Below are 15,574 nucleotides of genomic sequence, written 5' to 3'. Positions count from 1 at the left end.
AACCCAGTTTCAATTAGATAAAGAGATATAGTTTATTAGTATTAATTAGCATTGATACATTACCCAATAATGAGGATACCAGCAATTCAGTCAATCATACAGTGGAACAGAATCACACGACACATCAGCTCTCAGTGGTACTCTGTCTCTCTCCTCCATCAGCATCTGCATCTGCCTCTGTATCTGCGTCTGTCTCTCTCTCTCTGTCTCTCCTTCTGCGTCTTACACTTCTCGGGGTGCTTCCTTTATACTGTCTCAACCCAATGGATTCCAATGGGATCCAGCTTTGTCAGCAGAACTTGCTATCCCTTATCAGTTGATAAGGAACCGATAAGGGTGACTTCATTAGGTCCCAGGTTCCAACTATACACAAAAGGGGTGCAAAGCACAGGTGGCGAGATGACTTCATCAGTCATTCTGCTCTTCTCAGCTATTCTCAGCTCCCCCTCCCTCTGAGTACTCTCTAACTGCGTACATCTACCCCCTTATCTACTTTCATTAGCCCAAAACATCTTTCATGACTCTTCACTGATGCCAGTCCCAGGCATGTTTATAAGAGCAAAGGACCCCCTCCCGTGCCAGCTCCCTGAGAACTCAGTTCAGCTTGTGCTGCAGAAAAATGTATTTTGTATCAGAGATGACTTTGGATTTTTAAGAGAAGCCCAGCTCTTATTATGAGCCATTTGCTTGTAGAGGCCTAGCTCTTTAGCCTGAGCCATTGACCTGTATTTTACTGAGAGCAAAGGGCGGCCATATATATACACACCACAGATATGATCAACATACTACAGGAATATAATGGCACCTTGACAGATACTATAATGGTCACACTTGACATAGAATCTCTTTACACTAATATTCCCCAGTTTGAGGCTCTTAGGATAATAGAAAACACACTTCAGAAGAGAACTACGCATAAAAGAATTCCTAACCACCTTATATTGACCTGTGCCACCCTCGCACTTACTAAGAATTATTTTTTGTTTCAGGATACTTACTACCAACAGATCAAAGGTACGGCCATGGGGTCCACCATGGCCCTGGACATCACCAATTTATATGTGGGTAACATTGAACATGTACATTTAAAATCAAGTATCTTCTCAGACAACATCAAGATTTAAAGAAGGTACATAGACAATGTCTTTATTCTGTGGCATGGAGACAAGGAGACACTATATTCATTCTATACCTGGCTCAACTCCAGGGATCCGAATCTGAAGTTCAAAATGGAATTCAGTGAAGATACTGTACATTTCCTAGATCTCAACATTTCAAAGGGACCATACTTTTTTAAGACAACAATCTATCGGAAACCCACCGATAGAAATGTCTTCTTGCACTATACCAGCCATCACAATCCTTCCCTTAAAAGAAACCTACCCTTGAGCCAGTTTCTTCGTTTACGTAGAATCTGTTCAGACTTCGAAGATTTCAATGCACAATCAGAGACCTTAAGTAAAAGATTCCTTAACAGAGGTTATCCCACAAGATGTGTCCAAGAAGGATACAGAAAAGCAATATCTAAGGATAGATCCACTTTGTTACAACCAGCTCATCATCGGGAGATACCAGATATCGTATGTACTCTCAGATATTCTCATCTTGCGAGAGACATACAAAAAACGATATTGACATATCTTGAATGGCCTTGAGTGTTTTAAAAAGAAAAATCTCATGGTGGCCTACTCAGGGGATAAGAACCTGAGAGAACATTTAGTGCCTTCTCTACTACCAGCTCTTGTAGAACATCAAGCCACTTTAGGCCATCACCACTGCAGAAAGTGTAGTGTATGTAGTCACTTAATGGACATGTCCATATTTACACATCCCATTACTTCTAAAAAATACCATTTGAATCACACTTCAGACTGCAACACTTCATGTGTGATTTATCTCATTCAGTGCCTGTGCCCTATGTTATACATAGGAAAGACAATAAGAGCAATCAAGACTAGGGTAATAGAGCACAGAAGTTGCATTAACAGAAAAATAGAAAGTGCATCTCTTGTTAACCATTGGATAGGAGCAAACCACAGCATTTCAGATCTTAAGTTCCTGGTTCTTAAGGCATTCTTTGCTGATAAAAGAAGAGGTAATATAGATGGCCAGTTGTTGAGAGGAACAGAGACTGATTTTTGAAATGGACACATTAGCACCCAAGGGTCTTAATAATGACTTGGACTTCACAGTTTTTCTGTGAAAGTTTTAATTTTATCTATTTCAAAATTTTTTCTCTCTCTCATAGAATTTATATTTTCTAATGTATATACAGTATACCTTTTATAGACTCCATATTCAATATGTAGATTTGATTTATCCTATTAGGTTAATCTCTCATCAAGATATATTTAAGAATCTTTTTCATTCTACATTAGATGACCTTTATTTCAATGGTTAGATGACATTTTGGTTTATTTATATATAGTTTGGTAATTCATTGGTTTATATATTATCTGTGGTCACATATATGCCCAAACTCCATACAGTAACTATTTCATGTTAAATATTAGGTCTCTATATTTTTATCAGTAATTTTTAAATGTTCTCTATTAAGTATTTCTATGGATTTATTTTGAGAACCACTGGTATCATGTTTCTTATTCCTTTTCCCCTACATTAGTATTTTTAGTTTATCATTTTTTAATTTTTGAAATTAACATAAGGGTTTCACCCTCAAATATAGTTTTTATTCTGGACGCCTATCCTTATTCGTGCTTTTAAAATATGTTTGTTTTATTTATTTATTTTCAAATGGTCGCTGAGGAAATGGACGTCCATTTTGATTCGGCGTGACAGTATTTTATCAATCTGTATTAATTAGAATATGACTTCTATTGGATTTTTATAAAGCTTCATTATTAACATTTTAATTTATTTATTACAGACGACTCTTTTGAAGAGAGGAACGTCAATCTTAAATCAGATCCTGTTACATCATCTCATTTACATCTGGCGACATTATCGGCACTGTTAAATTTATTTTAAATTATATATATAAAGATTATCCCTTGACATTTAATTATTGAGCTCTTTGACTTAATTAAAGATTCGATTTGAGTGACCGTTTTTTCATATCAGCAACATAATAATCATTGCACTCTGACCATTATAGATACTGATTCGATGAAATGGACGTCCATCTTATTTTGACCTTATCTTATTTGCATCTTATGACCCTTCCTTCCTGTCTATTTGGCGCCAAAAAGAGTATTTAACTGCTGATCCATCGGGCAGACATTTATTACTTCTGAAATTTGGAGCAGATATGCTCAGCTTTTCACTGCTTCTTTAAATAGAGTAGGTCTTTTTAAAGGTAAGCTTTTTTTCATTTTTCTTCTCTCTAAATTGTTTTTTTGATATAATTCTTTTTTTGTTGTTACATTTGTACCCTGTGCTTTCCCCACTCATGGCAGGCTCAATGCGGCTTACATGGGGCAATGGAGGGTTAAGTGACTTGCCCAGAGTCACAAGGAGCTGCCTGTGCCTGAAGTGGGAATTGAACTCAGTTCCCCAGGGCCAAAGTCCACCACCCTAACCACTAGGCCACTCCTCCTAGTTCAGAGCGCCTTATTTTCTGGTTAGCGTTTTTTGGTACAAGTAACGAGCAGCAGATCAAGACACGATATATAAATAATTTTTTTTATATAATCTCTATTACAAATAATTTTTATTTACAGACACATATAAATATCAAAATTACATCCATTTGGATATTTATTACGATATCTGCTTTTATCTATTCAATCTATATACCGCTTACAATTCATCAACTATATGTAGTTCTCATCATTTTGTACAAGTGTTTCACATGAGAAATTACGTTCGTTCACATTACGAGTAATGTCTTTATAAATTCCCTTCTTTGATGGGACCTCGGGACCCCACGCAAAACTACCTAGAGGATATTTATATATTTTTTTCTCTCACAGTCCAAATTTGATATACAGCACACCTGGTAGGTTATCTAGAAATCAAATTAATATCTTGTTTAATCTCATTTTAGACCAACATATACTGAGAGCTTTTTTCCACTATTAGATCAACAAAAGTTTGTCAAATTTTTTTCATTATTGATGCAAACAGGTGACTTTTTGAAAGAGAAGGACGCCCATCTTCCGACACAAATCGGGAGATGGGCGTCCTTCTCTCAGTGTCACCCAAATTGGCATAATGGAAAGCTGATTTTGGGTGTCCTCAATTGCTTTCTGTCGCAGGGACGACCAAAATTGATGGGGGCGTGTCAGCACCGCACTGAAGGCAGGACTGGGGCGTGATTTAGAGATGGGCGTCCTCGGCCGATAATGGAAAAAAGAAGGGCATCCCTGACGAGCATTTGGACTACTTTACTTGGTCCATTTTTTTTCACGATCAAGCCTCGAAAAGGTGCCCGAACTGACTAGATGACCACCGGAGGGAATCGGGGATGACCTCCCCTTACTCCCCAAGTGGTCACCAACCCCTTCCCACCCCCCAAAAAACATTTAAAAACATCTTTTGCCAGCTTCTATGCCAGCCTCAAATGTCATACCCAGCTCCATCACAGCAGTATGCAGGTCCCTGGAGCAGTTTTTAGTGGGTGCAGTGCACTTCAGGCAGGTGGACCCAGGCCCATCCCCCCCACCTGTTACACTTGTGGTGGTAAATGTTGAGCCCTCCAAACCCACCTAAAACCCACTGTACCCACATGTAGGTGCCCCCTTCACCCCTTAGGGCTATGGTAGTGGTGTACAGTTGTGGGAAGTGGGGGTTGGGGGGGTTGGGGGGGCTCAGTACCGAAGGTAAGGGAGCTAAGCACCTGGGAGCAATTTGTGAAGTCCACTGCAGTGCCCCCTAGGGTGTCCGGTTGGTGTCCTGGTATGTCACGGGGACCAGTGCACTATGAATGCTGGCTCCTCCCATGACCAAATAGCTTGGATTTGGTCGTTTTTGAGATAGGCGTCCTCGGTTTCCATTATCGCCGATAACCGGGGACGACCATCTCAAAAACAACCATATTATTGAAACGAAAGATGGACACCCATCTTTCGTTTCGATAATGCGGGTTGCCCCGCCCCTTTACGGGGCCGCCCTGCGAGCACACCCTCATGACAACTTGGGCGCCCCGTTTGATTATGCTCCTCTAAGTTTTATTTGGTAAATCCGCCTTACACGTTTCTGTTCAACTATAACTCATTACACCATATAATACTCTTATTTAACACTTTTTTGTCCTTACAACATTGATTTATTTAATCTCAAGTTGTACGTACTTAGAAAAAATCCTTTAGTTTCACGTTCCATTTCAGTGATTGTATATTGTATGGTGTCTGTCATTATGTTACTTTTTTAGTTCACTATTCTTGCATTTCTTTATGTATATTGTGTACCGGTGTCTATTCATAACCAGAAGTGACCATTTTTACGCTACAAACATGTATGTTATAAGTGTTTGGTTTAAACGGCTACAAACACCATATGGGAATTTAAAAGAATTTGTGGATTATAGTAACTTATGCCTTTTTTAACACATTTCGTTCAGATACAAGTCAAGCCGATGTGATACTTTTTACTTATAATAACATCGTGTAATATATACTGTTGTGCTACCTAGATGGTTCAAACCTTTATATATGTATTTTCCTTGTCCATATCGATGTATGTTTTTACACAGAACTTAAATAATTTTAACCAGACACTAATATATATATATATATTTCTATATATGTACATCTTTACATCTCTGTTCACTTTTTAATATGTTTTGATGTTTTTTCTCTCTATATTTGTACATACATATTTTTTGTTCACTTTAGAATTTCTTTTGATATATTTATTTTTTCCACCTTTGTAATTTGATTTATATACTCCTTCATATGTATGTTTCTACACAATATTTGAACATCTTATTTTAATGTTTTTGTTTAACATCAGTTTTGTCATTACATTTCCTGTTTTAACTCTAAGTTTTTTAATATGACTGTTTTCGACTCCTGAGGCAGGCCTGTGGCCGAAACACTCTACTGTGTCAAGTCTACAATAAAGTTTATTCATCTTATACCACCATTACCACAGCTTCCTGGAATCAATGGTCCACTTCCCACTTTTTTGCCTATATCTCTATATAGTGCTGCATACATGTGGTATGTGCTGTGAACATGAAAGTGAGAATATTAATACAACTAATGATATACCTTGTTGAGTTCTAGCCATCAGTCCACATTCACTGAAGTTTCTTGGTCTGATTATCCTGTCACCAGAGCTCTGTTACACGTGAAGGGGCATTTTTGATATGATGTCTAAATCCGACTTTGGATGTTTTGCTGAAAATGTCCAAAAGTCAAGTGGTGAGCACGGCCATTTTCAAACCTGAAAAATGTCTATCTTTTTGTTTCGAAAATGGCCATTTCCTAGACGTTTTCTAGTCATTTTGTGCTTAGTGTGTCTCATTTTTGGACCACTTAAAAAGAAAACCAGCCAAGTGAAAAATGCACAAAATCAAGCCATTAGAATTTAGGAGGAGCCAGCATTCTTAGACGGACCACAAAGACATCCCAGCAGAGCAGTGGGGCACCCTATGGGGCACTGCAGTGGATTTCATGTAAAAGGTCCCAGGTTCACATCTCACTGTTACCCCCTTATATTGTATGGGGAGCGCTCCAAAACCACCATGAACCTACTGTACCCAACTGTACACCACCAGTACAATAGCCCTTATGGATGAAGGTGTTATCTATTTGTGGGTAAAGTAGGTTTTTTGTGGGTTTTGTGGGGCTGACACTTTCCGTCACAAGTGTAACTGAGTAGATTATGGGCCTGGGTCCCCTTGTCCACAGTGCACTTCACCGACCACTAGGCTACTCAGGGACCTGCTTGTTGCTCTAATAGGACTGGCCATAACATCTGAAACTGTCATAGAGGCTAGTATGTACTGTTTCTTTCACATGTTTGGGGAGGAGGGAGGGGTCAGTGACCATTGGGGGATTAAGAGGTTGTCATTCTTTTATTTCTCCAGTGGTCATCTGGTCATTTAGGGCACTTTTTTGTGGCTTAGTCATTATTAATTCTAAGAAAACAGAGAAGGTGACTCAGAAATAAATAGATGATGATGCAGTAGTCTAGAAGATTTATTGGCCAACAAAAATGACTCAACACGGCCATGTTTCAGCCCATCTGCCTGCCTCAGGAGTCTATTCATAAAGAACATCAAAAACAATTAATCACAATGGTGAACGTAAAATTGTACATAAAAGATATACAAAATAATGACCATACAAATATACAATGGTATCAATAATGACTATAAAAATATAACTATTTAAGAGGATATGTAAAATGACACAGATATTTAAAATGATAACTAATGACAAAGGCAATGTGCATGGTTCCTGTTTCCCATAATCCTTATCTGGTGCTTGTTTAGGTCTTGGTATGGTGCTTCAGTTAGCCAGATTTTCAGTAGGATCCCTACAGCTTCCAAACCCATCCTCTGAGGATTCCCAGAGTCTCCTAAGATTCCCATGCAATTCTGAAGATCATTTCTCTGATTCTGAAGTACTCATTTTGAGCCTAATGTGTAGCTCTAGATTTATGTGTGCACTTCCAAGCAGTGCTGCAGAGAGGGGGGGGGGGGGCAAGATTCCCTGGGCCCAACCTCCAAGGAGGACCCAGCACCGGCAATCAAGAAAGACTACTCTACCAGCCACGTGTTCTTCTTCCTGCCATGTTTCGCCTATGTGGAAACAGGAAGTTACCTTATAGGAGGTGGGATGTGGCAGGAAGAAGGACACGTGGCTGGTATAGCAGTCTCTCTCAATTGCTGCTGGGGGGGCTGTGGCAGTAGTGGTGGTGGCAGGGGGATGTGGCAGCAGTGGTGGAAATGGGGCCACTTACATGCATAATTTATAGAATACTGTAAGTTACTTGTGCCCATGCAGTATTTAGGCGCTTACAGGTCTATGGTATAACTCTGGGCACATAACGGTAAGGTGCACTGATATTGGGTTACTCTAGTATTCTATAATGGAGTCTGGCATCCATGTTCCGTTATAGAATACACACCCACCAAGCAGCATCAGGACACTTAAAAGGAAGTACCCACCTGTAGAATTGCCCTATAGTGACAAAATATCAAGCTTATCTGAATATATGTTGGTGATGCTCCCAGAATACTCTGGCCTCTCCCAAATATTTTATTAATTTCTAACCCACTTATTCCTAAGCATGTTACACAAATACATACATACTAAAACAATCATATACAAATACTTAAAAACCAAAAATCACATCAATTAAACCACTCACCCAACCACCATCCCACTTCAATACTAAATACAAACAGATAACATTTGGCTAGACATTGAGTTGTCTGTCCAAAATGAATCCTTTAGCCAGCACAGTTTGCACTGGGTGCTGATCACATAAATGTTTTTAAATTTCCACCTGTAGGTTTTTCCCATTGATAACGAATGGGGGAAAACACCTTAGTGAACAGGCCCTAAGTCTGAATGAGTTGTTGAATTTTTTTTTTTAGATACTGTAGTTGTTTATTTTATTGTCTTTTACTCTTTGCTCTCAATTCTTTTCTTTATGGTCCTACTTATTTTGTGAATCATCTTGAATGATATTATTTAAGGGTGATATAAACTTGTATGTATAAATAAAAAAGCTAATACAAAGTTAGCGCTGATTTTCTAGCCCAGACTTGCAGAGTGTTCAAAGCTACAATTTTTTTTTGTGCTGACCAGTGTTTCTTGATTGATCCCCCTAATTCTCTAAAGTTGGGTGCCCATGTTTATGGTTTTTGTTGTTGCATTTGTACCCTGTGCTTTCCCACTTGTGGCCGGCTCAATGCAGCTTACATGGGGCAATGGAGGGTTAAGTGACTTGCCCAGAGTCACAAGGAGCTGCCTGTGCCTAAAGTGGGAATTGAACTCAGTTCCCCAGGACCAAAGTCCACCACCCTAACCACTAGGCCACTCCTCCACTAGCACATGCAAGTTATACAATAGGATCAGTTGCATGGGTTCATTAATTTAATAATGAAGAGCTAATTGGTGTTAATGAGCAGTAACAGGTCATAAATGGCCTTAATTGGCACTAATTGGAATCAATTAGCAGTTACGCAAGCAACTGCCCTTAGTTGCTTTTCTATGTTGTTTGTGCAAAATCTGTCTCACTCAACTTCTAGGGGGTGTGGAAATGGGAGGAGCATGGGTGGGTCAGTGGCATGCTCGGGACTAGGGCCCACAGGTTATTGTGCATGTGCACTTATGTTAACCATTGAGCTAGCATTGATGCTCATGTCTAAAATTCTGCACTTAAATGGACACTTACGCTAGTATTCTGTGATCACAATTACATGGGTGTCTTTCTTGAATTTACCCCACTATGTTTGAAATGTGGCTCCTCTTAATGGAGCAGCTTTATGTTGGTGCTGAAAATGAGTAAAGATGGGCAGAGGGGCAAAAACAGTGCAACAGAAACAGTTAAAACCTTATTACAAAGAAATCCTTTTACAGTATTAGAACCTGCCCCTATAACCATTTTAAGTGAGAACCAGAATATCTCTTGGTATTCACCTTAGCACTTGAATTAATGCAATGCTATGTGCCCCCAGGAATCAGAATTTAAGGCACCTCGGGCAGCTAAAAGAGATGGAAAAGACAGAGATGGACATTAAACACTCTTCATTGGAACTAAAGGTAACACATAAGGGAGACAATTATCATTCTATACACGGAAAGCATTTGAAAGTGTGTGGGCTGATGAAGGGGTGGAAACAGTGGAATGTATGTCTGCATGTTGCATGCATCAGTTGCATGCAGTGTGTGACACATATGTACAGTCTGCTTGGGTGGGGTATTTTATTGGTGAAGGGTATATGGTTCATTTGTAATACATAGGCCTCTCACAGAGGCTATTTCTTTTTGCTGTACAGATTGTGTGGGTTAGGTGTGTTGCCATTGTGTATTGGGAGGTAGATGGGCTGTTTGGATCAAGGAGGTTTGATGGACAGGAGATGGCGTGATATCACAAGGCCCAAGCCTGTCCACCCAAGAAGATCTTAATTCTCTCCAATGCAGTTGCCGCCATCTTGGTACACCCAAAACAATGTACTTGATAGGGCGACAAGCTCCGCCTACTGGTTTCAGGCCAGCTAATGGACCTCCTTGTTCCTGCCATTTCCTGTTAATAAAATCTCCTTGGTTTGGATAAATGTGTGAATGTTCTATCCTGTTCATACTTATAAATTGAGTGTAAGAATAAAATCCACTTCTGTAGGTATAATAGCATTTTACCCATGAGTGTCATTGCTTTGATTAGTTTTGACAATTTGCGTACCTTTACCAGTAGAGGCAGAAGTGTCAGGGGCAGAGCAGGGGTACAGCTCAGAGAGTCATGAGTAGGTTTACCTGGGGAAGGAGGAAGTGTGAAAAGCAGAATGGGGTGGACATCAGAGAAGCATGAGTAGGTTTGGATATTCAACATTATGTATGTATTTTCCAATGAAGAAACTGTGTATTGAAGAAGCAGGTGCAATCTCTAATAGTAATTTTACTGGAGGCAGCAATCAGAGGAAAAGCTTGTGCAGGAAAAAGCACAAATACAACCAAGGAGAACAGGTACTCCACAAGTTGTCAAAATAAACAAACACAGTAGGGAGGATGAAAATCAGGGATGAGGAAACCTGGTTCACAAAAAGAATCATTTAAGTTAAAATGAGAAGAAAGCAGTATATCACTATTAGAAATAGCTACTATTATCTGAACTGTCACAAGTTTTGATGTGAAGGAAGAGAAAGCAGTCCCTTAGCCAACGATTGTATCATAGTTCAACTGCTCTTCTTAGAAAATTGAGAACCATGCAACTCATTGTTTCCTATGGGACACAGCCTGTTTGATGTTTTGATCCCATGCTGTGAAGTGTATCTGCTGTTACTGGGAGTCAAGTACCAGGAATTTTAGCAGTTGCCCCAGAAAAGAAAGCATCCTGAGGTTTGTTCCACTTGAGGTGCCTACAACATCTGCTGAGTTAACTTCAAGAACCCTAAAACTAATCAGGCATTACTCCTGGGATCCTGGTGACTTGTATGTATTAATAAAATCAGACATATACAGGGCTGGCCCTACCACTAGGTGAAAATAAGCAGTCACCAAAACCACCAAAATTTGGAGTGGGGGGAAAGCTTGGCCAGTGAGGATCCCCCATATCCTACCAGCTGACTCTGCCAATCCAGGCAGAGCAGACAGAGGCTATATTGTGGGTGAAGCATGGAGAGGCATGAAGGGAACATGGAGAGGTATGGGTGGTGCACGGAGAAGCATGGATAGAACATGGAGAGGTATAGGTGGAGCATGGAGAAGCATGGGTGGAACATGGGGAGGCATGGGTGGAGCATGGAGAGATATGGATAGAGCATGGAGAGGCATGGGTGGAGCATGAAGAGGCATGAGTGGAACATAGAGAAGCATGAGTGGAACATGGAAGTAAGGATGGAGCATGGAGTGGCATGGGTGGAGCTGTACTTAACACATACATATTACAGAATACTGTAAGTTATGCAGACCCCTACTGCATTTATTTGACTGCAGTTATGACTGGTCTATGGCTGGTGTAACTGCAGGTGTGTAAAAGTAAGGTGCAGTCATGCCAGATTATGATAGCATCTGTAATGGAATCTGGGTGCCCTGATGGTACTAGGTATTATAGAATAGACTCTTGCTGAGTGGCATCGGGGCACCTAAAAGGGGTGCTCAGTTATAGAACTGGACCCTATCTGGACACCAAGAAAAAAACAAATGACATCACCAACTACCACCCAGTTGCATCTATCCCACTGGCAGTCAAACTAATGGAAGGCTTGGTAACCAAACAACTTAATGATTACATAAACAAATTCACAATACTACACGAGTCACAATCAGGATTTCGCCCCCTAAACAGCACCGAAACAGTACTACTTACTCTCCTAACTAAATTCAAGCAGGAAATAGCAATAGGTAAAAAGCATTCTCCTCCTCTAATTTGACTTGTCCAGTGTGTTCGACATGATGAACCATAATATAATACTCCTAGATTACTTCGGAATCGGTGGAAACACTCTCAAATGGATCAAGGGTTTCCTAACCACCAGAACATATCAAGTGAAATCAAGTACAAACATATCATCACCTTGGAAACCAGACTGCAGAGTACCGCAAGGATCCCCATTAAAATTGATCCTTTTCAACCTCATGATGACCCCACTAGCCAAGGCCTTATCCATCCAAGGCCTTAACCCATTCATCTATGCTGATGACATTACAATATACATCCCCTACCAGGGGTGTAGCTACGGGTGGGCCTGGGTGGGCTCAGGTCCACCCAATTTCAGCTCTGGCCCGCCCACCCACTCTTTCTCAAGGCCCGCGCCAGCCCCAGCTCCCATTGCCGGCCACTGCTGCTTTTCCTGATGAGCAGCAGGGCCGGCGCTACAAATAGAAGTGCTCAGCTGACTGAGCTGAATGCTAACGCGACGAGAAAAAATGTTTTTTAAAAAACGCAGCACCGCAGGCAGCCTCGCATTGGCTGCTGGCTCTGCAGGCTCCTCCCGTCTCTTACGGGGCAGTGACGTAAGAGACGGGAGGAGCCTGCAGAGCCAGCAGCCAATGCTTCGAGGCTGCCTGCGGTGCCGTGTTTTTTAAAAACATTTTTCTCGTCGCGTTAGCATTGGTGCTTAGCTCAGTCAGCTGAGCGCTTCTTCTTTTTGTAGCGCCGGCCCTGCTGCTCATCAGGAAAAGCAGCATTGGCCGGCAATGGGAGCTGGGGCTGGTGGGCCTGAATCGGGAGAGGGAAAACGGATGGCAGGATGGGGAGAAAGAGGGAAAATGGAAGGATGGGGAGAGAAAGAGGGAAAATGGGAGGATGGCAGAGAAAGAGGGAAAATGGAAGGATGGGGAGAGAAAGAGGGAAAACGGGAGGATGACAGAGAAAGAGGGAAAACGGAAGGATGGGGAGAGAAAGAGGGAAAACAGATGGGAGGATGGCAGAGAAAGAGGGAAAACGGAAGGATGGGGAGAGAAAGAGGGAAAACAGATGGGAGGATGGCAGAGAAAGAGGGAAAACGGAAGGATGGGGAGAGAAAGAGAGAAAAAAGATTGAAGGATGGCAGAGAAAGAGGGAAAAACAGATGGAAGGATGGGGAGAGAAAGAGGGAAAACGGAAGGATAGGGAGAGAAAGAGGGAAAACAGATGGAAGGATGGCAGAGAAAGAGGGAAAACAGAAGGAAGGATGGGGAGAGAAAGAGGGAAAACAGATGGAAGGATGGGGAGAGAAAGAGGGGAGATGGATGAAAGGATGCAGAGAAAAAGGGGAGAGACTGGAAGGATGTGGAGAGAGAAGGGACACTGAACAGAAAAGGGTAGAGAGATAGACACTGGATAAAAGGAGGGAGAGAGACATTAGATGGAAGGATCAGGAGAGAGGGTAGATGGGTAGAAGGATGGGGAGAGAAAGAGGGAAGACGCTGGATGGAAGGGTAGGGAGAAAGAGGTGACACGATGGAAGGATGCAGAAAGAAAGAGGGGAGACTATTGGAAGGATGGGGAGAGAGAGGGGAGACACTGGAAGGATGGGGAGAGAAAGAGGAGAGCTGCTGCATGGAAGGGGGAGTAGTGAAAGATTGGAGAATAAGAGGAAGGGGCATGGGGAGAACAAGGGTGAGAAAAAGATGAAAAGCCATAAGTAGATGAAGGAAATTAAAGAATGGATAGTAAGAATGAATTAAATCTGGACACAGAGAGAGGCAGAAAAATATTGAAGAAAGCAAAGAAAAAGGAGAGAAAAATTACAAATGGCCAGGAAACCCTGGCAGAAGAGTTAAGCGAAAACGAAGGAAAGCAGAATCTAGAGACTGGGAGCAACACAATGAGAAAAAGTAAATGGCCATACAAAAAAGGTAAAGAAAATAATTTTATTTTTAATTTAGGATAAAGTAATATGGTACCTGTGTTAATAAAGTTTCAGAGACCAATACTTCCTTCCTTAAGTCAGGAGAGGATACCGTAACAGCATTATACTGACCTGAGGCAGGAGGTTTTGGCCTCTGAAAGCTCACTGAAAAGGATTAGGCTATTAAATAAATTGTCTGAAATCTGATGCACTGAAAAGCAGCACTTTACCCTGTGTAACAAATGCATCTGAGTGTGACTAAATTTTGCCCTGGGTGGGGGGGGGGGGGGGGGGGGGGGGGGTAGAGAGAAAATTTTGTGCCCACCCACTTTGGGTTCAGGCCCACCCAAAATTGGCAGTCTGGCTACTCCACTGTCCCCTACAAACACGATCTGGCAGAAATCAACAACGAAATCAAGTTCAGCCTAAACATCATGGACTCATGGGCAAATGCATTCCTACTAAAACTCAACACAGAAAAAACACATTGTCTCATCATCTCATCCCAATACAATACATACAAACCCACAAACATTAACACCCCAGGTTACACCCTCCCAATCTCAGACAACCTGAAAATTCTCAGAGTAACAATTGACCGGAACCTCTCACTAGAGAACCAAGCGAAATCTACAATAAAGAAAATGTTTCACTCAATGTGGAAACTCAAACGCGTGAAACCATTCTTCCCAAGGGAAATATTTCGCAATCTGATACAATCAATGGTACTAAGCCACGCAGACTATTGCAATGGAATTTATGCAGGCTGCAAAGAACAAATCATAAAGAAACTTCAGACCGCCCAAAATACAGCAGCCAGGCTTATATTTCGAAAAACGCATTTTGAAAGTGCCAAACCCCTCTGAGAAAAAACTGCACCGGCTCCCAATCAAAGAACGTATTGCTTTCAAAATCTGTACAATAGTTCATAAAATTATTTATGGCGAAGCCCCAGGATACATGACAGACCTCATAGACCTACCAACCAGAAACACTACAAGATCAGCACGATCATACCTAAATCTCCACTACCCAAGCAGCAAAGGACTCAAATACAAATCAACTTACGCATCCAGCTTTTCCTATTTAAGCACACAACTATGGAACGCACTGCCAAAAGCAGTAAAAACAATGCTCAATCACCTACATTTTCAAAAAGCACTAAAAACAAACCTGTTCAGAAAGGCATACCCCACCGACCCAACATAAAACCCTGGGTACCTGCGACATAATGAAACCAAAGACCGTAATTGGACATTTCCTAACTCTTACTCTTCCTCTCAAAGTTCCCCCAATGTATTTTCCATACATGAACCTTATTCTACCACAATATCACCTTGTATTTGTTCATACCGGAACTGGCAAATGCCGTAACAGTACTTTGTAAGCCACATTGAGCCTGCAAATAGGTGAGAAAATGTGGGATACAAATGTAACAAATAAATAAATAAATAGTGAGTGATGCTGAATATCCATTGCAGAGTGAGGAGTGTCACCACTGTTGGAATGGTGATATTTATCCAGCTTTTAATCTGTCAAATTAGGACAGTAATTTTTATCTAGGTTATATGGACAGCAGTATGAATTTCACAATTGTTAGGTAGCTGTGGCATGCCTGCTCTGCTTGGATATTCAGTGCCACTCACTATATGGATAGTGCCA

General features: G+C 41.1%; 1 protein-coding gene across 1 annotated transcript in view; it reads left to right on the top strand.

The window, feature by feature from the left end:
* Positions 1-15,574, top strand: part of LOC115457017 (nucleoprotein TPR) — a 146,252-nt gene that overhangs the window by 88,004 nt on the left and 42,674 nt on the right. The window contains exon 22 of the mRNA XM_030186445.1: positions 9,599-9,683. Coding sequence (XP_030042305.1) covers positions 9,599-9,683 — 85 coding nt within the window. The remainder of the gene's footprint in view (positions 1-9,598; positions 9,684-15,574) is intronic.

The sequence above is a fragment of the Microcaecilia unicolor genome, chromosome 1, assembly GCF_901765095.1.
Source record: "Microcaecilia unicolor chromosome 1, aMicUni1.1, whole genome shotgun sequence".
NCBI classification, from domain to species: domain Eukaryota; kingdom Metazoa; phylum Chordata; class Amphibia; order Gymnophiona; family Siphonopidae; genus Microcaecilia; species Microcaecilia unicolor.
Note: the sequence above shows the minus strand (reverse complement) of the source record. Positions and strands in the feature narration are given on the sequence as shown.